The sequence below is a fragment of the Scyliorhinus torazame genome, chromosome 12 (genome assembly GCF_047496885.1).
Source record: "Scyliorhinus torazame isolate Kashiwa2021f chromosome 12, sScyTor2.1, whole genome shotgun sequence".
NCBI classification, from domain to species: Eukaryota; Metazoa; Chordata; class Chondrichthyes; order Carcharhiniformes; family Scyliorhinidae; genus Scyliorhinus; species Scyliorhinus torazame.
In genome coordinates, this window is record NC_092718.1 from 17,375,064 (window position 1) to 17,398,074 (window position 23,011).

General features: G+C 52.3%; 1 protein-coding gene across 3 annotated transcripts in view; it reads left to right on the plus strand.

Moving 5' to 3' along the window:
* Positions 1-23,011, plus strand: part of coro2ba (coronin, actin binding protein, 2Ba) — a 241,835-nt gene that overhangs the window by 95,381 nt on the left and 123,443 nt on the right. The window contains exon 1 of one of the 3 annotated variants that reach the window (XM_072470476.1): positions 8,688-8,852. The exons of the other annotated variants lie outside the window; for them this stretch is intronic. Coding sequence (XP_072326577.1) covers positions 8,829-8,852 — 24 coding nt within the window. The 5' untranslated portion in view covers positions 8,688-8,828. Of the gene's footprint in view, positions 1-8,687; positions 8,853-23,011 lie in introns of those variants that run through there. 3 annotated transcript variants of the gene reach the window in all.

Genomic DNA, 23,011 nt, shown 5'->3' on the forward strand with positions numbered 1-23,011 from the left:
TGGTTGTTTTAAGCTACTACATGTTCTGAAATAAAAGGACACATTTGGGGAAGAATCTTACCCTCCTCCCCTCTCCGGTGGGTCCTCAGGGGGTGGGCGGTGTGAAATTGAACGGACGGGCTTCCCTGCCACACCGGGGGGTTTCCCACCAACGGATGCAGCAATCCATTCGGAGGAACCGGAAGGTCCCGCAGTCGGACGAGGCTGGAAAATGCCACCCACAGAACTAAAGAATTCCTATTCATGTACATAGATTACAGACCAGAAACAGGTCAACTCGTCCATGCTCTTTCTGGGCCTCCTCCTACTCTGTTTCATCTCAGTCTACCAGCACATCCTTCCAATGTTTTCTCCCTCATCTGTTTATCTGGCTCGCCCGCTAAGTGCTTCCATGCCATGTATCACCTCCATGTGATAGTGAGTTGCACATTCTTACCACACTCGTGTTTCTCTTTGATCCTTTACTGAATGTATTAGTGACTCTCTGATGTTTCTGATCCTTTGCCTGGTGCTCCCCGACAACCAAAGCACCAATGTTTTTTAAAACGGGAGCATAACTGGAGCAGGCCATCAGAGCGCTTAAATCATGCTTGCAACATTTGGACAATACTGACCCACAGTCAAAGGACAAAGAACAATATAGCACAGGAACTGGCCCTTCGGCCCTCCAAGCCTGCCTTGGTACATGCCTAAATTAAAGCCGTCTGCACTTACGGAGTCGGTATCCTTCCATTCCCACCCTGTTCAGATATTTATCTAGATGTCCCTTAAATGCTGCTATCGTATCTGCTCCCTCCACCTCCCCAGGCAGCGTGTTCCATATATTTACCACCCTCTGTGTAAAAACGTGCCTCTCACATCTGTTCTAAATGCACTTTAAACTGATGTCCCCCAGTACCTGACTCTGCTACCCTAGGAAACAGCTATCCACTCTGTCCATGCGACTCATAATCTTGTAGATCTCTATCAGGCCGCCTCTCAACCTCCGTCGTTCCAGTGAGAACAGACCAGGTTTATCTAACCTCTCCTCATAGCCAATGCCCTGCATACCAGGCAACATCCTAGTAAACCGCTTCTGTGCCCTCTCCAAAGCCTCCACATCCTTCTGGGAGTGTGTCGAGGGAGATTGCAGAATGGTGATGACGTCCCACATCACAAGCTGTAGCAAGTTGCGGCTCAGAGGGAGTTGACAGAAGATGAAGAGAAGCCAGGCAGATTGAGAACCTCTGTCAGCAGGAGCTTGTTGGGCAGCACTTAACCACACCTCAGAGAAGATTTGGGGCTTGGGTCTCACTCCAAGACGCGGACATTGGCTAGACATTTTGAGGAAGTGCTCCATGTTTGAGGAAAGCCAAGCATAGAATCCACAGAATCGCTACAGCGCAGAAGGAGGCCATTCAGCTCGTTGAGTCTTCACCGACCCTACCAAGAGCACCCCACCTCGGCCCACTCCCCGAGCCTATCCCCGTAACCCCACCTAATCTGCACATCTTTGGACACTATGGGGCAATTTAGTAATGGCCAATCCACCTAACCTGCACATCTTTGGACTCTGGAGGAATCCCGAGCACCCGAAGGAAACCCATGCAGACATGGGGAGAATTTGTAAACTTCACACAGTCACCCAAGGTCGGAATTGAACCCGGGTCCCTGGCGCGGTGAGTCAGCAGTGCTAACCACTGTTCCACTGAGCCGCCCCATTTATTCACAGTATGTCATGATCCTCTATGTACAAGGCATGGGCGATATGGATTTGATCTGGATTTGTTTATTGTCACGTGTACCGAGGTACAGTGAAAAGCATTTTTCTGCGAGCAGCTCAACAGATCATTAAGTACATGAAAAAAAAAGAAAATAAAAGAAAATACATAATAGGGCAACACAATGTAACAACATAAACACCGGCATTGGGTGAAGCATACATGGTGTAGTGTTAATGAGGTCAGTCCATAAGATGGTTATTCAGGAGTTTGGTAACAGCAGGGAAGAAGCTGTTAGTTCCCAGACTTTTGTATCTCCTGCCCGATGGAAGAAGTTGGAAGAGTGAGTAAGCCGGGTGGGAGGGGTCTTTGATTATGCTGCCCGCTTTCCCCAGGCAGCAGGAGGTGTAGATGGATTCAATGGATGGGAGGCAGGTTTGTGTGATGGACTGGGCTGTGTTCACGACTCTGAAGCTTCTTGCGGTCTTGGGCCGAGCAGTTGCCATACCAGGCTGTGATGCAGCCAGATAGGATGCTTTCCATGGTGCATCTGTAAAAGTTGGTAAGCGTTGGTAAGAGGGTGGTAAAATTGAAGGTGGTATTGGGGCACAAAATGGATAGAATCATACTGGGTCACATGTTGTGTATTCTCTGCCTGATTTTTTAAAAACTAATCTTTGTCACAAGTCGACTTACATTAACACTGCAATGAAGTTACTGTGAAAAGCCCCAAGTCGCCACATTCCAGCGCCTGTTCGGGTACACTGAGGGAGAATTCAGAATGTCCAAATTGGACTGGATTTGTTTATTGTCACGTGTACCAAGTCAATAAATTACCTAACAGCACGTCTTTCTGGATTTGTGGGAGGAAACCGGAGCACCCGGAGGAAACCCACGCAGACACGGGCGAACGTGCAGACTCCGCACAGACAGTGACCCAAGCCGGGAATCGAACCTGGGACCCTGGCACTGTGAAGCCATAGTGCTAACCACTGTGCTACCGTGCCACCCTGATTATCAAGGTTCTGGAATTGAATTACCAGCGCGTGGTTTAACTGGTACCAAATGTCATCCACTGATTCCACAGAAGACTGCGGGCTAGACTGCAATCCACTGCTCTGAACCCTTTCACGCCCTTCTTCCCAGCACCGGAATCAGCCATGCTGACAGCCCTGTATGCTGACTGATTGATTGGATGTATTGCAGGCTCAAGCAGTTACACCTCAATTTCCTGTGGCAATGTTCGATCAGTGGGTTCCGCTGGTTGTATGAGATTTTGCGGATATTTGAAAGAGGTAGCTAACAACTATCTCTCTTGTAGAGGATCCCATTGGGCTATTTTGTGGAAGAGTTGGGGAGAAAGAATGTTCCCAATTGTGGGGGAGTCCAGAACTAGGGAGGTCGCAGTTTGAGGGTAAGGGGTAAACCTTTTAGGACGTTGAGTGTCTTTAAGACAGAAGTTGATAAATTCTTGATTTCTCGAGGAATTAAGGGCTATGGAGAGAGAGTGGGTAAATGGAGTTGAAATCAGCCATGATTGAATGGTGGAGTGGACTCGATGGGCCGAATGGCCTTACTTCCGCTCCTATGTCTTATGGTCTTATGGACTGAGGTGAGGAGAAATTTCTTTACCCAGAAAGTGGTGAATCTGTGGAATTCACTACCACAGAAAGTAGTTGAGACCAAAACGTTGTGTAAGTTCAAGAAGGAATTAGATACAGCTCTTGGAGCAAAAGGGGTCAACAGAGGAAGGCGGGACCAGGGTATTGAACTTGATGATCAGCCATGATCATGGCAGAGCAGGCTCGAAGGGCCGAATGGCCTCCTCCTGACTCTATTTTCTAGTGTACTGGCCAATATTCATCCCTTGCCCAAGAATCAGGCCGTGACATTGTTGCGTGTGGGAGCTTGTTGTCAAATTGACTCTCGTGTTTCCGATATTACAACAAAAACTATGTTTCAAAAATACTTTAAGAACTGTGAAGTACTTTGCGATTTCCTGTGGTTGTGGCGCTCGAGTGCTTCATTATTTTAGAATCAGCTGGGTCTGTTTTTGTTGTGAATTACAGATTGACTTTTTAATTCCTCTACCCTTCTCATTCCTTTGTGCCTTGAAGGGACTGATTCTTAGCTGGCACATTGTTGCTTTGGAGTGGTTTTCCATTCGTACCGTGCATTCATGTGCCATCGGGCATCATCAGGCTGTTCAACTAGGGAAGTATCACAGATGAGCCTAGCCCGATACCTTTATTAGTTCTAGACTGGTCTACCCGTGTTCTCCTGACTAGTTTGCATTCCTCCTAAGTTAGAACTGATCCAAACTTCTGCCAGGTTGTCATTTGTTTATTATAGAAGTCAGATAATAGGGTGTTCACTCATAGAATCCTTTCAGTGCAGAAGGAGACCATTCGGCCCACCAAGTCTGTACTGACCCTCCGAAAGAGCAGTCTACCTCGGCCCGCTCCCCTGCCTTATCACCGTAACCCCTTAACCCCACCTAACTTTTGGTCACTAAGGAGTAATTTAGCATGGCCAATCCACCCAACCTGCACATCTTTGGACTGTGGGAGGAAACCGGAGCACCCGGAGGAAACCCACGCACACACGGGGAGAACATGCAGACTCCACACAGGCAGTCGCCCGTGGTCAGAATTGAATCTGGGTCCCTGGCAGTGTGAGGCAGCAGTGCTAACCACCGTGCCACCCAATAAAGTAGTGTGGGGTGAGAGTAGTCTGAATTGGGTTGTGAGGCTCTATGTCTCATCTCGCACATTGAACTCAAATAGCCAATCGGAAGCCATTCTCATTGGGGCCAGAAAGCTGCATCCACATCCATGTTGGAACATGTCCAAACATTGGTGCAACCTACCCAGACCATCTTCCTGGTGACTCCCTCACCCGAATCAGGTGACACCCTGCAGGAGTAGTGATTGGCTCTACTCTCAGATCTTCCCCGAGGGACTAGGAGTGATGACACACTCAGCCCGTGACCCCCTCTGGCGAGCTTCACCCCAACCAGCATCCCTTGGCTTCCTACCTGTATTGGCTCTCGTTTCATCAATGCCTCGATTTTCTCATCCTTCTTTTCAAACCAACTCCATGGCCCCTCCCCCCTTTTTCTGTCACCTCTTCTGCCCCCATCAGACCTCCAGCAACTCTGCACTATTCCAATCCACTTGTATATCTTTAAGTTTCAGCGCTCCATCATCACTGGCCAAGGCTTTATCTACCAAGTCCCTAAACCTCTCTACCACCCTACACTCTCTCCTCCTTTAAGACTCTCTTTCAACTCCATCCTCTTTGGCCCAACGTTTGGTCACCTGTCCTAATCTTGCCTGATTGTGACTCATGTCAAATTTTTTGAACAATGGGGACGATTCTCCAATATGGAGGCCAAATGTTCGCGCCTTCGTGAACGCTGTCGCGTTTCATGATGGCGCGAACAGGGCCCGGGCACGACCTATGGGACCAGCACGGCGCTGGAGCGGTTCACGCTGCTCCAGCGTCCTTACGCGGCGCCAAATGGGCGCGGCGCCAACCCGCGCATGCGCAATTGGGGCAGCCCAATCCTGCGCATGTGTGGGGAACGTCTTACGCAGGCCAGCCCCTCACCAACATGGGGGCCGGTGTTCTGGGGCCATGCACGGATGGAGGTTGGCCCGGGGGGGGAAGAGGCCGGCCCGCCGATCGGTGGGCCCCGATCGCGGGCCAGACCCCATCGGAGGCCACCCCCGGTGAAGGAGCGCCCCTCCCTCCCCCAGAGGCCTCCCCCGCCAGCGTTCCCGCAGAGTTCCCGCCGCAGCGACCAGGGGTGGACGGCGCCGTCGGGAACCTGTCGTGTCGTAGCGGCCGTTCGGGTTCTCCGAACGGCCCGGTGCGAATCGCGTGCCGCAGGTTTCCGGGGGGGGGGGTGGGAGAATCACGTGCGGGGCGGTGTGGCGCGATTCACGAGGCGCCCCGGCGATCCTCCCACCCGGCGAGGGGAGGGGGAGAATAGCGCCCACTGTGTCTGTTGTTGTCTTCCATGGAGACCAACAAACCAAGAAAACTGAATTTACTGAACAACACCAACAAGTGAACCAATGGATAAGATTTCTCGTCTTATAACTTTTACTTTAGCAACCCAAAATTAACAAAAATTAAACATGAATTTAAAGGTAAATTTCAATTAATACAAACTATGGATTGCACATTAAATAGCAGACACATCAAGGATCCATCTCACGGATTTACTCGGTAGTCCGCCCAGCATTTATATGGCACCGATTTCATCCACAAAGTGTAGGGACTTCTCACTCCGCCTGCCGCCGGCATCATCCACTACGCTGAAAGTCGACGGACTTTTACCTGGCCCACCACATCCCGTGGCAGCTCCGGCAACGGCAGGGCCGGCTAATCCTGGTCAAAGGACTTTCAAGATGCTGATCTTCTTCAGGTAGAACTCGTGCTCACTTTTCATTCAAGAACCTTTGCCAATGGTTCTCACCTGGGAGCAGCTTCCAAACAATCCAAAGCCCCGGGCCTTCCCCGCGACGGCGCACTTCTCCAGATCCTCCATAACTCTGCTCGCGACGCACTTTAGTGCGGAGGGACACAGCATGGCGGGGGCTGGTTAATCAGCTTCTTTCAAATACCTGAAGCAGCAGCCCCCCACCCCGCCCCGCACCCTCCGCACTCCCAAATCCAGACCTTGGGGCGGGATTCTCCGGTTCCCCAGCCACGTGTTTCTTGGTGGCGCGCCGTCACTAGCGGCGGGATTCTCTACCCCCGCCGCTTGTCAAAGTGATTTGCCCTTGAAGCCACCTGTCGCCGTCGGAAACCCACGGGCGATGGTGCGCTGCCGGCGGGAACAGAGAATCGCACCAGCCGGAGAATTCCAGCCCCAGTCTTCCTTCAGCCTGCCTGCTCTGAACCACTCGATCATCTGACCTCAGGCGCCTTTTTACCTGGTTTCAACCTGCTTCCGTTTCCCCAGAAACCAGGAGTTTCAATTTCTGCTTTAGTTTTAATTTCCTGAAAGTCCTGCAAGTTCAGTTTCCTTTTCAGCCAGGGTGTGACCCCGAAAATGCCTTTGACACCACGGGGCAGAGCAGACCATAAAGAACCCTGGGACATTTTACAGTGTGCTGCGAAAAGCGCTATATAAATGCAGATTGTTGTGGATGTCGACCTGTCCTTATCCAGTGAGCACTGCCGGGCTGGGACCCGAACCCTGGCTGATTTAATTTGCTCTATTGCCTTGTGTCCTCGCGATATAATAGCACCAAGTAACTGGGCAAAGCCCAGCTTCAAAGCAAGGCGAATCCGTCTGTGCGATTCCATTATAAACAGTATTTGAACAGTCAGAAGTCAGGAGGTGACATGGGTCAGGCTGAGTTTCCTGTGCTGTTTGTTCAACTGTAGATACGAGTGACAGACTTTGTTGACCTTATAGGATCATAGATTAATACAGCACAAAAGGAGGCCATTCGGCCCTTGTGCCTGCATTGGCTTCTTTGAAAGAACTTCCCAAGGAGCCCCACTCACCTGCTCTTACCCCATAGTCCTGCAAACTGCTCACCTTCAGGCCATTACCCAATTCCCCTTAGAAAATCACTAGGCATCTGGGGCGTCATTCTCCGCCGGCGGGAGTCTCCATTTTGCCGGCGCCCGGGAGTTTCCCGACGGTGTGGGGCTGCCCCACAATGGGAAACCCCATTGACTGGCCGGTGGAACAGAGCATCCCGCCGGCGGGTCGGGGCAGAAATGTGGCGGGGCGGGATGGAGAATTTCGCTCCTGATTCCTCATCCATGCTAAAGTGTGGTGCCCAGAATTGGACACCTAGGGGGCGATTCTCCAAAATGGAGACAAAGTGTTCGCGCCGTCGTGAACGCCGTCGCATTTCACGAAGGCGCGAAACGGGCAGAGGGACGACCGATTCTGTCCCCCACAGGGGGCCAGCATGGCGCAGGAGCGGTTCACGCCGCTCCAGCCTCCCCGGCGCCAAATGGACACCGCGCCAACCCGCGCATGCGCGGGGCACGTCTTCAGCGCGCCGGCCCCGACGCAACATGGCGTCGGTGTTCAGGGGCCGGCCGCACAGGAGAGTAGGCACGGGTAAGGGAGAAGCCGGCCCGCCGATCGGTGGGCCCCGATCGCGGCCCAGACCCCATCGGAGGCCCCCCCGGTGAAGGATCGCTTTCCCTCGCCCCACAGGCCGCACCCCCCCCCCGACCCTTCGCGCAGAGTTCCCGCCGGCAGCGACCAGGGGTGAACGGCGTCAGCGGGACTCTGCTTTTTCCGCATGGCTGCTCGGCAAAGCGGCGGCCGATTCCAGCTGCCCGCGGCCGATTCCAGCTGCCCGCGGCCGGCGCCGCGTCAAACGCGGCGGCGAAAATGGCGCCGATTCTCCGCACCTCGGAGAATCACGCACCGGCGTCAGGGCGCGGTTGCGGCGATTCTCCGGCTCGGCACGGTGCTCGGAGAATTGCCCCCCTAGATTCCAACTGAGACATAATCATTGATTTAATTTTTTTTTATTATCCACTTAGGATCCTGATGGTTTGAGGAGGGGGAAGGGGATGGAGTGGGGGGAGGAGACACTGATAAAGGAGTTTGATTGGCTTACTAGTTGACCTCTATAGGATCATAGATTAATACAGCACAAAAGGAGGCCATTCGGCCCTTGTGCCTGCGTTGGCTTCTTTGAAAGAACTTCCCAAGGAGCCCCACTCACCTGCTATCCCATAGTCCTTGAATAGCAAGCCATTCAGTACCCTCCCTGGCCCTTCAGTCAACAACACCACAACAGGCATTGTGCATCCATGTGTGTGTGTTAGAAAGAGAGAGGAGAACAAAAAGGATTTGTTGTCAGCTGCCAATGTTTGGATGAGATACCCGCCCCTCGCATCACAAGGTCGCCGTGTCTGACGAGAACATCTCTTGGATGGGAGAGACTGAAAATAGTGAGTGTGTGTACCATGCCATCCTCAGTGTTCGGTTTGCCTTTCTCAACGGGCCATATTTTTGCCCTTGCTTTGAGAGAGATTTCCGTGCAATGCCACAGCTTTTGAATTGCGACTGAATGAGGCAAAAAAAAGGCAAGGTTATTGAAGTGAAGAAAACCGCGCTGCAGAGAAATTCAGCTGATGTTGTTTGCCAAGCAGGGAGAGGTACGTTAGAATTTAATGAGCATTTTCTGCCATTGTCCCTGGCCTCTCGATATTGTCATCAGTAATTAATTGACTGCACCGAATGAAAAAGTTCCCCAACAGGCGATCCTTTTCTCTTTCCTCGGCCAATCAGAAAGTGAATAGCCACTTTACTGCCTGATTGGTTGATTTTTGACGGTCATCAAACAGCCATTGTTCCTGTGTCTGATATTTTTCTAACTAATGAACAAAAAAAGTGTTCAATAGCAAATTAAAAGAAAGTGCAATTTTTTATGTCTGGAGTGTCACAGAATGACCGAGATTTCCAGCACAGAAGGAGACTCTTGGGGCAGGATTCTCCAAAAATGGGGCTGTGCCCCCACGCGGTGTAAAAATGCCGACGTTTAACGCCAGACTTTCCCTAAATTTTTTTACAGCTGTTCTCCTACCTGCCGGGGGCTGGCAGGGCCCCGGGGTGCTTCTCGCAGCTTCAGCTGTGAATACTGGCCCCCGCACTTCCGGTTGCGAGTCCGTGCATGCACACGGCGGCGGCCGCACCGAACGCGATGGCGGACTCAGACGGCGGACCTGGACCAACAAAGAAGATCCCAAACAATGATCCCTGTGCCCCTCGATCTAACCCGCCCGATCGCCGCACGGGCTGCCCATAAGGCCCCCCCTGATACTTGAACCCTCGCCCCCCCACCAGGGCGGCCGCGGACTGAGTCTACAGCCGCCGCACGTGAGTCCCAACCAGAGAGACGTGGTTAGAATCACGCCGTCGGGAAGTTGGCCGGTCAGGACTGGAGCATCGCTGGGAGGGCCTCTGGCAATTGCCCCCCCCCCAGCCGCGCCGCGTAAACCGTGCACGAGCGATCTGGGGACCAAAGAATCGCCTGAGCGGCATCGGGCCTCATTCGGGCGTAAAAGTGGATTCTCCGCCCCCACGCCAAACGCGATTGCGGAGTATCCAGCCCTTGGTCTTTTGTTTACACACTGGCCAACAAGGAACGTTGCCACTTTCCCAGCTCTCTGTTTATTGCCTTGTAGGTTACAGCACCTCAAGAGCATATCCAAGTAAGTATTGGGAGACTGAAGGGGCGGGATTCTCCATTAGTCGATGCCGAAATCGGGAAAGGCGGACAATCGGTTCCGATACCAAAATCACAGCAGCTGCCGATTTAACGCCAAATCGCAAATCTCCGTCACCTCCATAGCGGCGTCAATACGTTCTGGAACGCATGTAAAGTAGACATATTTGCACATCATTAGTGGGCTCAACCCAGTATTCTCCGAGGCCTCCCCGATTCTCCGCCTCCGAGGGGCTGAGTTCCCGACGCCGCGGTTCACTTGTGCTTTTAAAAATTGGGAAACGGGCGTGGCGGCTGCTGAGGGAGAGAGAGGGGGTACGGAAAGTGTCCAACATCGCCATAGTTTGCTGACAGTTGTGCCGCTGGCCGGGGGCTTCTGCCAGGGCCGGGGGCTGTAGCGGGTGGTGACTAGGAGATGGGCAGTGGGTCGGGGTGGACGGGCATGGAGCGCCATTGTCGCAGCCGGCAAGGCAGCCATGCAGCTGCGCACGCCGCTGACTGCTCACTGTGAACGTAGTGCCACGGGTCGTATAGGTGTCCCCCAGGGAACTCCCCTCAGTGCCCTCTGGACTCAGCCGACCCATCAGCTGTGCGGGTACACTCCAGCGCTATCAGTGCCATCTTTTTGGCTGGGCTGAGTGTGTGTGGGGAGTGTAATGTGTATCTATGGCTGCAGCTTGTCAGCCTCCCGAGTGTCAATCACGGACCCGGCGAATCCTGCACCATTTTTCATTGGAATCAGTGGCGTTCCACGCGGCACCGGTGCCAGCCCCTTAATAGTAGCAGAATCGGTCCAGGTGTGGCAGTTTTTTTGTCGTGAAAGTCCGCAAATTCTGCGTTGGAGTCAACACAGATCTCCAAAACGGAGAATCCCACCCACTGTCTCCGCTACACTTTATCAGTGAGCTCCTGAACTCCAGCACCATTCAGGTGAAATTAAATCCCCCTGAAACCTCTCTAAGACTATTTACCCCATTTTACCCCAAGTCTATGTCCCATAGACATGAGACCCTCAACCAACAGGAAAAAGGCCTTATCAATCCAGCATAATTCTGTTGACTTAATTTAATACGTTCTTGGCGGCAGCAGTGTCTCTGAATTTAGAATTTCATTCTGGAAGACTCTGAGGGAATCCTCGAAGGATGGAACCCCAGACAGAATCAGCTAGATTTTCTTTCAGTGGATGATATCTTGGGATCTTCTAATATCTATGTGAGAAGAATTAGGGAGCTGAACAGAAGCATGGTCGAAGACTTTGAGGATGCTTCTGGTGTCGGGTGGGAGAAGTGGGGGGGAGGGGGGGGGGGGGGGGGGAGACTTGGCAAAGGGAAGGAGCTTCGTAGAGAAGGCCAGAAATTGGTGACAACTGCATCAAAGATGGCAGAACGGGGAGAAGAGGAATGCTGAGTAGGTGCGAGTTGGGAGCACGGAGGTTGCAGTGGTAAAGGCAGGAGTGAGCAATGGGAGGATTTGTAAATGAAGGTAAGATTTTGGAATCCAGGGGGAAGGGCAGCAAATGAAGGCACATGAGGAAGGTACGGGATATTTAGGGTGCAGCAGCACAGTGGTTACGTTACTGAACTCAGGAATCAGAGGCCTGGACTAATGATCCATAAAACCTGAGTTCAAATCCCACCATGACAACTGGGGAATTTAAATTCGACTAATTAATTTAATCTGTAATTTATAAAGCCAGTCTCAATAATAGTGACCGGGAAACTATCAGATTGTCATATAATCCATCTGGATGGGCGGCACAGTGGCGCACTAGTTAGCACTGCTGCCTCACGGCGCCGAGGTCCCGGGTTCGATCCCGGCCCCGGGTCACTGTCCGGGTGGAGTTTGCACATTCTCCCCCTGTCTGCGTGGGTCTCACCCCCACAACCCAAAGATGTGCAGGTTAGATGGATTGACCACGCTAAATTGCCCCTTAATTAAAAAATAAAATAATTGGGTGCTCTAAATTAATAAAACGAACTAAATAAATAGAATAAATTCCATCTGCTCCATTACTGTCTTTCAAGGAAAGAATGCCGTGTTTTCCCAGTCTAGCCTATATGTGACTCCAGGCACACAGCAGTGTGAGTGGCTCTGAGCTGCTGCCTGAAATGGCCTCACAGGCCACTCAGGTGTATTCAGAAATAGGTGGCTCCCCCTCAAATCCTCAGGGGTGATTAGGGATGGACAATAAATGCCGCTCTTGCCAGTGGCATGCACACCCTGGGTTTGATCTTTGAATTAAAAGGACTTCAGGCAGCAGGTTTTGCTAGAGGGCAGGCGAGGTTTGAACTCACTGAAGGATAACCTGCTGAAAGACAGTGGCGGTTGTTGCCTTCAGTCAGATTCTCAAGGCTGTGTCAGCACCCCAGCTCGCCACTGTTACATCAGCATAAATACTGCAATTTCACCTTGGACACGGTATGAACGCACTGTCCGACAACACAGGCAATGCAGAACCCTCTGCAGCCTTGGCGTGTTGTGAGCTGAACAATTCACTCGCTATTTGAATTGAGAAACCGTGTCAATGTCAGTCCAGCATTGTGGCGATTTTTCATTCTCCTGCCAAACTATCATTAATCACCAAGTGAAAAAGTCTTTTAAAATACTCTGTGGACTGAAGAATTAATTAAATAGGCAACAGAAAAAAGGATGACAAGATGTTCAATTTGTTTCCTTCGTCTGCTTGTCCTGGTGGAGGAAGGTTAATCTGATCTTTCCTCTCAGAAACATCCGCATCAATCCAGCCCAGACTGACAGGATTTACATCTGTCCTGTCTGCCTGTTGAAAGAGGCCATAAATTCATAAATGCACATCTGTATTCCATTTATTTTTTGTCAGGGCATGCGATTTTGCAGCTGTGGTTGCCTTATCGAGCGGCGCAGGGGCAGGGCAGGAAAGGGGAAGTGGTGGAAGTAGAGTTGAAAGGATTTCGGAGTGATCAAATTGTTCTGTGATTGTGATGGGAGGAGCAGGGTCTGTGGCCCCAGTGTTTTGGGCAGTGCTGTAATCTTGCCCTGGGAGCCCTCGCACCCACTGTGACAGTACATCTGTGCAAACTTAAGGACATTGGATATTACAGACTGTAAGATCATACATTGTGAAAGAGATCACGAAAGCTGTTAAGATGGCTGCAACTTCATGGAATCATCATAGAATTTACAGTGCAGAAGGAGGCCATTAGGCCCATCGGGCTTCACCGGCCCTTGGAAAGAGCACCCTACCCAAGCCCACACCTCCACCCTATCCCGAAACCCAGTAACCCCACCCAACCTTTTTGGACGCTAAGGGCAATTTAGCACGGCCAATCCACCTAACCCGCACATCTTTGGACTGTGGGAGGAAACCGGAGCACCCGGAGGAAACCCATGCAGACACGGGGAGAACGTGCAGACTCCGCACAGACAGTGACCCAAGCCGGGAATCGAACCTGGGACCCTGGAGCTGCGGTGCAACTGTGCTAACCACTGTGCTGCCGTGGGATTAAGATATGAACCACTCTTTACTGCGGACTATGAGGGCCATTTAGCAGGATCATTCATCTCTCATTCACCTTCAGGACAGAAATTTCTTGTAGGTCCCACAACACTTACAGCGATAAGTGGTTTAATCGTCGAGGAAATTATAACTCCCAATGGCTCACTGCTGGGTAAATAAAAGTAAGCCCTCTCTTTATATACAAGAGCCTTTATTTACCTCAGGACATCCCATAGTGCTTTACAAGCAATGAAGTACTTTTGAAATCTAACCCCTGTTTTAATGTCGGAATTGTGATGGTCAATTTGTGCACAGCAAATTGTGCTGCCCTCATGGTACTTGACTGTGGGCATTTAAAGTCTGGATGGTATTCTATTCTGTGGCTAAACATGGACCAGAATATAAGAGTACTTCACAGCTACATGTGAAGTTTACACATCTCATTGGTTAAGGCTGAACCAGTGTTTGTAGAACATGGGATCTCAGGACTGTTGGTCTCCAAATCTTGAACAAAGGAAAACATTTGAGTTCAAGTTGAGGCAGAGACAGGAGTCAACGGCCATTGTATAATGGTGGTCTGGATTCCAGAAGTCGTAACCCTGCAGTCATGTGACTGAAACTAGCTTTCAGGTCCTGCAGTACAACCGGAAACAAGGTGACTGGCAATGAGAACCATCTGAAACAGCTGAAACATTATAGATAAGTGAGCCAACGTACTTTACTTATTCCAGATCCCAATCTCCTGGTTATTTCTGTACAAGAGGCTTTGTAGCTTCATGAGAATCCTTTCCACCTCAAAGACCCTCACTGCAACTGAGTTATCAACTCCACTAAGGAGACATCAGGCCTGCGTCGATATGGAGACTGAATCATAAATTCAATTTTTATAACTGCAGCTTTAACTTCATTTCAATCTTTTACGTATGTGGTAGAGTGAGTGAGACGAGTGATTGGGATATTGCCTTTTAATCATTTGGGGAAAGTGTGTGATAATAAATAACCTCCTTTATATAAAAAAAAAGCTTGCTGCTGGAATTCATCTTAAATGAAGAAAAATTACTCTGAGGTTAAGGAAATAATCACATCTTATACTCAAACATCCTGATTATGAACAGGAAATTACCACTCAAATCCTGTCTGTAAGAATAAGCTGGAGTCTGTGACGTGATACGCTGTCAATTCTTGAATGTAAAATAAATAATGGAGTTCATTATCCTCACAGATAAGTTTTTAAAAAACCTTCAAATACTGGGAACATCCTATGGAAAAAACCTGTATTTGTGCAGTTTCATTTATGAACTCAGGCCATCCCAGAGTACCTTTATGGATAATTAAGTACATCTAAAGTGTGCTGATGTACTACATCACTGTTCTAATGTATTAAAGGCAGCAGGCAATTTATACACAGCAAGACCCCACAAACAGCAGCAAGATAAATTAGCTGATAATCTGTTTTTGTGTTGTTGATTGAGGGATAAATATCGGCCAAGACACCAGGGATTATTCTCCTGCTCCCCTTCAAAATAATGGCAGCACGTGATTGCTTTACGTCCTCTTGACGGAGCAGACAGGGCCGCTGGATTCTCCGTAGCCCGACGCCAAAACCGTGATCAGCGATCGGGTGGAGAATGGGTTCCGACGGTGGAATCTGGGCCACCGCCGGTCCGCCATGCTCCGCCTTTCCAAACCGGTGACAGCCCGACACGCGCCGCACGCCTTTTCAGCGCTGTTGGCACGCCATCGGCCAGCCCACTCGCGATGATCCGCCCCCGATGGGCCGATTTCCCGATGGCGCGGGCCGCGTATGGCCCCAGCGGTCGGGAACCCGGCGTGCTGGCTGCGGACAGTGTCCAGCGCCGCCACACCCGTCCGGGATCCGTGCCCATGGCTGGAGGGGCTTCTGCTAGGGCTGGGGGGGGACTGGTGAGGGGTGACCAGGGGGTGGCTTGTGGGGTCGCGGTTGGCGGTGCAGATCGTCAGCCCCACGCATGCCCACGGGACCCTGCTTTCCTCCGGCCGTTTTCGGCACGGTCCGTGGGAGTTTCACTCAACACCGGCGCTAGCCCCTCACCGGTACCAGAAGCGGTGAGGGTTCGCGCCGATTTTCCTGTCGTGAACCTCCCGCGGATTCTCCGTTTGCGCCGGCACATAGCAGCAGGTTAACATTTCAGTTGGGAGTTCTGAAGACCTGTCTGCGAAAGAGGAATCAATTTTCCCCTTCCGGGTGCTGATTGGCATGTTGCGCACTGCCAGTCTTCCCTGTAGCTGTTGTGATCTTCAGTCGGCCTCTGGTTCTGTTCCGTTGTAAAACTGGAAGAGTGCACATGTTACTTTCGTTAAGAATCCCTCTGGCCACAATGCAAAATAACAGCTGGGATTTTCCAGGCCCACCATGGTGGGTCTCGCCACCAGGCCAGCCAAAAGCCCATTGACTTTTTAGCGGGACTGGAGGATGCCGACAGCGGGCGGGACCGGAAGTCCTCGGCCAACTTGGAACCTGATTAGGGACTAAGCCTTTGGCCCTGGAGTAGAATTTTTACCCCGCCACCACCATCACCACCAGGGAACCTCAAGGATGAGAGACCAAAACTCTAGCTAGGAAATCCGAATTTGAGTCCTAAGGGATGCCCGCGTTTGACAAAAGCGCCGTCCTGGTATGCGGGAGGCAATCACACATCTCGCTGCCTAGCTACAAACCATCCATTCTGGGCTGGTGGAATGATGGTTGTAGTGTTCTTTCTGTTGCTAAATTCAGGATAGTTGGTGTAGTGTTCACAAATACCACAAAATAGCTTTAACTTGAACAAAGCTATAAATTTATTAACACTACTTAATTGGATTCAACACTTACTCCTATATAATACACAGTTGATAATAAACATATAATCTACACTCATCTACTACTAAGCTCTACATTCTTACATTAACTATGATCTGCTCTCACTCACACTATCTTTCCTTCAGCCTGTACTCTAGCTTTCTCCTCAACCTCTCACCCACAAGGCTCAGCATTGATGTCTTATATAGTTGCACATATAGCTCCCTCTAATGGTTGATTTAGACATTACATTAACCCTTGCAGTTCTTTACATTTATGATAATGTCACAAGGGTTATGACCATGTTAAGGATTGTTCACTCCAGACTGTTAATCACCCTGTGAATCCTTACACTATCTGAAGAATTGAAAGCAGCAAGTTTTGTTCAGCATATTTATTCCTAGCTAAACCTTAAATATCTTGTACAACATGCTTCACAATAAGTCGTCATGGACGAGGTAACGGTACATGTTAATACACTTCATAATTGGGAGTGATGTTAAAACTCCTTTATTCAACACATTTAAACTAAAGTTCCTCTAGCCTGTCCAATACCTTGTGGCACTATTCGAAGAGGTGGGGTGACTTGGCCCACACTCCTTAATCAGTACCAACAAAAGATATGCGACTCATCTTATTGTTGCTTGTGGACTCTTTACTGTGCACAAAATGACTGCCACAATTACTGACATTGCAAAAGTCTCTACCACCCAGAACAGTTGCGAAATGCTTTGGATGTCCTGAGAGACCAGATAAGGTGCTATAAAAATGCAAGCTTTTCCTTTCTCAAGTATGTTGCTGTGGCCTGTTTGGAGTTAACTCTGAGTAGCACAATTAGTAATTGTCACCTCCAAATTACATTGGAAAGAGAAGTGGGATAAGATATGGAGCTCAGTCATTAGCGTTTGTTTGGGATCAGAAGTAATTACTTCAAGATTAAGCAGGCTGTTGACTTAATTAATACCTCTGCCACATTGCAAGAAGAACACGTGTAATTATTAAGACTTTAGAAATCAGCACAGCCTGAATTCATGAGCGGTATTAATACTGAAAGAGGAGATGCCGGCGTTGGACTGGGGTGAGCTCAGTAAGAAGTCTCACAACACCAGGTTAAAGTCCAACAGGTTTGTTTCAAACACGAGCTTTCGGAGCACTGCTCCTCCCTCAGGTGAATCCTCAGGTTTATTCACCTGAGGGAGGAGCAGTGCTCCGAAAGCTAGTGTTTGAAACAAGCCTGTTGGACTTTAACCTGGTGTTGTGAGACTTCGCACTGTTAATACTTAAAGGCAGTCGCTACCTGCAGCCTGCGCTGTCCTCCAGAGCGCATTGTATGAAAGGTAATGTGCCTTTAACGGGCACCCCTGGCTCTTGCAAGCTTCATGCTCACCAGAGTGGAGTTATACTGCACCCAGCTGTTGTGTTTGGTCCCTCGCAAACACTTCGACCTGTCCAACCAAGATTATTTTATGGTGTCTCGCGCAGTAGGATGGCAATCCGATACAGAGCACGTTATCATGGAGTCTTGCTACTCCTCTGAAACCTACAACTCCTGCTGACCTGTTACCTGTACATCCGGTTTCCTCCCACAGTCCAAAGATGTGCAGGTTAGGTGGATTGGCCATGATAAATTGCCCTTCGTGTCCAAAAAAGGTTAGGTGGGGTGAATGGGTTACGGGGGCAGGATGGAAGTGTGGGCTTTGCTAGGGTGCACTTTCCAAGGGCCGGTGCAGACTCGATGGACCGAATGGCCTCCTTGTGCACTGTAAATTCTATGATTCTATGGTAGGTGTTGTGCGCGTTCTGACAGTTACCCAGCTTGTCCCACTCCTCACCCTTTCTCCACTTTGCTGCAAATAGTTTTGTTTCTTTTCGAGTACATTGATCCACTTCCCGTTTGGAAGTTACTGTAGAATCCGTTTCCACTGGCCTTTCTGGTTGTGCACGCCAGACCAACTCAAAGGGCTCTCTGCCCCCACACACACACAGCCCCTAACACCCACGCAGGACACGCCCAGCCTGATCGTACATGTACAAAAAGTGGCAGCTTGGCACCATGAACCTGACCGTGTCCGTCCCAGCTGGCAGTGCCACCTGGGCACCTTGGCAGTGCCAGGCTGGCACGGCAGGTGCCACTGCCAGCATGCCAGGCACCAGCAGAGTCAGGGCACCACCCTATCCAAAGGGATTCAGCTGGGGGCCACAGATCTCCTGGGAGACCCCCACAAGCGCCGTTCCATCTGGTCTCCTTGGAGGAGAACAACTGTAACTTTTTATGTCTTTCCACATAACGCCAGCTCCTCATCACAGATACCATTTATATAAACTTCCTCGCCACCATCTTTTAAGGCCTTCACATCCTTCCTATAGTGTGAGCATAAAACTCAAACTGGGCCTAAACTATTTCTAAATTGTGCAGCCACGCTTAAGAACTGCCAAAATCTCTCCATGCAGCACAGAACTGAACAACAAACTCAACTGTGCCACGCCGTGAATTCCTTTTCGTTGTCCTTGGAATGTGGGTGTCGCTGGCTAGGCCAGCGTTCAATTCCCATCCCTCATTACCCTCGAGAAGGTGGTGGATGAGCTCCCTTCTTGAAACGCTGCAGCCCATGTGTTGTAGGTACACCTACATTGATACTTTCTCCAACCGTTTGATGGATTGGCCCATTCAGAGGGCTGCTTGCTGAGAGTCAGCAACATTGCCGGGGGTCTGGAATCACTTGTCGGACAGACTGGGTAAGGAAGGCAGATTTCCTCCAGTTAAGGGCATGAGAGAACCTGACTGTTTGTTAACGACAATTAATTGGATGGCCATTATTAAAGAGTATTTATGCTGGATTTATTAATTAAATTTCAATTCCCCAGCTGCTGAGGTGGGATTTTAACCCATGTCTCTGGAGCAGCATGGTAGCATAGTGGTTAGCACTCTGGCTCCACAGCTCCAGGGTCCCAGGTTCGATTCCCGCTTGGGTCACTGTCTGTGCAGAGTCTGCACGTTCTCCCCGTGTGTGCGTGGGTTTTCTCCGGGTGCTCCGGTTTCCTCCCACTGTCCAAAGATGTGCAGGTTAGGTGGATTGGCCACACTAAATTGCCCTTGGGTTAGATGGGGTTGGCAGCACAGTGGCGCAGTGGGTTCGCCCTGCTGCCTCACGGTGCCGAGGTCCCAGGTTCGATCCCGGCTCTGGGTCACTGTCTGTGTGGAGTTTGCACATTCTCCCCGTGTTTACGTAGGTTTCGCCCCCACAACCCAAAGATGTGCAGAGTAGGTAGATAGGTCACACTAAATTGCCCCTTAATTGGAAAAAATGAATTGGATACTCTAAATTTAAGAAAAAAAAGGTTAGATGGGGTTGCAGGGATAGGGTGGAGGTATGGGCTTAAGTAGGGTGCTCTTGGGGCAGCACGGTGGCACAGTGGTTAGGCCTACAGCGCTGAGGACCCGGGTTCGAATCCTGGCCCTGGGTCACTGTCCGTGTGGAGTTTGCATATTCTCCTCGTGTCTGTGTGGGTTTCGCCCCCAAAACCCAAAGATGTGCAGGGTAGGTGGATCGGCCACGCTAAATTGCCCCTTAATTGGAAAGAAAAATAATTGGGTACTCTAAATTTATTTTTAAAAATGTAGAGTGCTCTTTCCAAGAGCCGGTGCAGACTCGATGGGCTGAATGGCCTCCTTCTGCACTATAAATACTATGAGCTTTAGTCAAGGCCTCTGAATTGCTGGTCCAATAATATTACTATTGTGCTACCACCTCCCTGAATGTGGATTGGAATCTCAGGTTTGATCCCCTAATCTGTATCCAGGTGGCTGATTCCATCCAGAACATCTCTGATATTGTCCTCAGTATCTTGAGATGGGAAAAGCAAAAGATTGGCAGTTTCCTCGCCTGGTGACAATCTAGTGACCCCTACTGGAATTCTGTGCGCATTTGTGATCATTGGGAAAGGATCGGATTGAGGTTTACAATGAAGAAAGCCACTTGGGAAAGTACTGCATAGTGACTGGCCATCACAGAGCCATACTCCCACATATGACCAGACAGAAATTAGGGGGAGGCGGTGGCGTCGTGGTATTGTCGCTGGACTAGTAATCCAGAGACCCAGAATAATGATCTGGGGACCCAGGTTCGAATGCCACCATGGCAGGTGATGGAATTTAAACTCAATAAAACATCTGGAATTAGGGGCGTCATTCTCCGACCCCCCGCCGGGTCGGAGAATGGCTGTTGGCCGCCGTGAATCCCGCCCCCGCCCCCGCCGAAGTCTCCGAAGGGAGAAAAGTCGGCGGGGCGTTAATGGCGCCGCTGCCGCGGAGAATGTCACGGGTCTGCGCAAGGCAGCCGATTTTCGGCCTGCCGATATTCTCCCTTCCGGATGGGCCGAAGTCCCGTCGACGTGATGACCGTTCACGTCGACGTGAATCAAACCTCCTTTTCATCGGCGTGACCCGCTGCTCCAGGCTCACGCCGACCAGCGAGGAGGTGAGTGACGGCCTGGGGGGTTGGCTCTGGGCAGGAAATGGCGTGGCCGCAGACTGATTGCCTGAGGAGAGGTGTGTCTCGGCTTGTGTGTGTGTGTGTGAGGCCGGGGGGGGGTGGTTAGAGTAGGTTGGGCTCCGGGGGAGTGCCGGGAGGGGGTCCGTGCCGGGGTGGAGGTTGGGGGGGGGGTCCGTGCCGGGGTGGAGGTTGGGGGGGTTTCCGTGCCGGGGGGAAGGTTGGGGGTTGGGGGGGGGTCCGTGCTGGGGTGGAGGTTGGGGAGGGGGTCCGTGCCGGGATGGAGGTTGGGGGTTGGGGGGGTGGGTCCGTGCTGGGGTGGAGGTTGGGGAGGGGGTCCGTGCCGGGATGGAGGTTGGGGGTTGGGGGGGTGGGTCCGTGCTGGGGTGGAGGTTGGGGAGGGGGTCCGTGCCGGGATGGAGGTTGGGGGTTGGGGGGGGGTCCGTGCTGGGGTGGAGGTTGGGGAGGGGGTCCGTGCCGGGGTGGAGGTTGGGGGTTGGGGGGGGGTCCGTGCTGGGGTGGAGGTTGGGGAGGGGGTCCGTGCCGGGATGGAGGTTGGGGGTTGGGGGGGGGGGGGTCCGTGCTGGGGTGGAGGTTGGGGAGGGGGTCCGTGCCGGGGTGGAGGTTGGGGAGGGGGTCCGTGCCGGGGTGGAGGTTGGGGGGGGGGGGCGTGCCGGGGTGGAGGTTGGGGAGGGGGTCCGTGCCGGGGTGGAGGTTGGGGGGGGGGGGGGTCCGTGCCGGGGTGGAGGTTGGGGGGGGGGGTCCGTGCCAGGTTGGGGCTTGGGGAGGGGGTCCGTGCCGGGGTGGAGGTTGGGGAGGGGGTCCGTGCCGGGGTAGAGGTTGGGGGTTGGGGGGGGTGTCCGTGCTGGGGTGGAGGTTGGGGAGGGGGTCCGTGCCGGGGTGGAGGTTGGGGGTTGGGGGGGGGGGGGTCCGTACTGGGGTGGAGGTTGGGGAGGGGGTCCGTGCCGGGATGGAGGTTGGGGGTTGGGGGGGGGTCCGTGCTGGGGGAGGAGGTTGGGGAGGGGGTCCGTGCCGGGGTGGAGGTTGGGGGTTGGTCCGTGCTGGGGTGGGTGATGGGAGGGCAAATGAGTTGGTCCACCTGGCCAGGTGCCAGCCTCCAACAGTTGGACCCATGCGGTCCATGCCACCTGGCTGGGGGGAGGAGGGGATATGGGCAATGATGACATGTCGTCGTTCCCCTCCCCCCCACCAGGCCGTCATGTTTTCAGACCATCCAGCGATGTTGGCCGCCGTGGTGGCAGCCGCTCATGTCTATGTTGCCCTGGATGAGGAGGAGGAGGAGGAGGAGCGTGCCAGAGAGGCGGCGCAGGCTGCCGCAGAGGGGCAGGCGGCAGCCGCCCAGGCTGGAGGGACACCTGACCGACAGGACGAGGAGGGGGAGGAGGACGTCGCGGCCCCACGGCAACGGAGGCACCCGAGGGCGCCCCGTGTGTACCGGCCCCGGCAGTCATACCAGGACCTCACGGACCGGGAATGCAGGAGGAGACTCCGGATGAGCCGGGAAACCGTGGCACACATCTGCCACCTGCTGGCACACCTGTCACCGCGTGGCACTGGCGGGGGACACCCTCTCCCCGTGTCCGTCAAGGTTACGGTGGCCCTGAACTTTTATGCAACGGGGTCATTCCAGGCACCGAGTGGGGACCTGTCCGGCATATCGCAGACATCGGTGCATCGGTGCATCCGGGCAGTGACAGATGCCCTTTATGCCATGGCGCACCGCTACATCCGCTTCCCCGTGGACCGGGCCAGCCAAGATGCCCGGGCCGTGGGCTTCTCTGCCATTGCCGGGTTCCCCATGGTCCAGGGCGCGATCGATGGGATGCACGTCGCCGTGCGGCCACCTGCAGATAACAGGGCCGTGTTCACTAATAGGAAGGGGACCTATTCGATGAACGTACAGGTGGTCTGCGACCACCGCATGATGATCCTGCACGTCTGCGCCCGTCACCCAGGCAGTGTACACGACTCATTCGTGTTGTCGCGGTCATCCATCCCCGGCATGTACGAGGGACGCCATCCCCGGCTGAGGGGCTGGTTGCTGGGCGACAGGGGCTACCCATTGCGATCGTGGCTGATGACGCCTATACGGAGGCCACGCAATGAGGTGGAGAACCGCTACAATGATGCCCATGTAGCGACAAGGGGAGTGATCGAGAGGTGCTTTGGCGTGCTGAAGATGCGTTTCAGGTGCCTGGACCTCTCTGGGGGCGCCCTCCAGTATCGGTCAGATAGGGTCGGCCGCATCATTGTGGTGTGCTGCGTCCTGCACAACATAGCCCAGC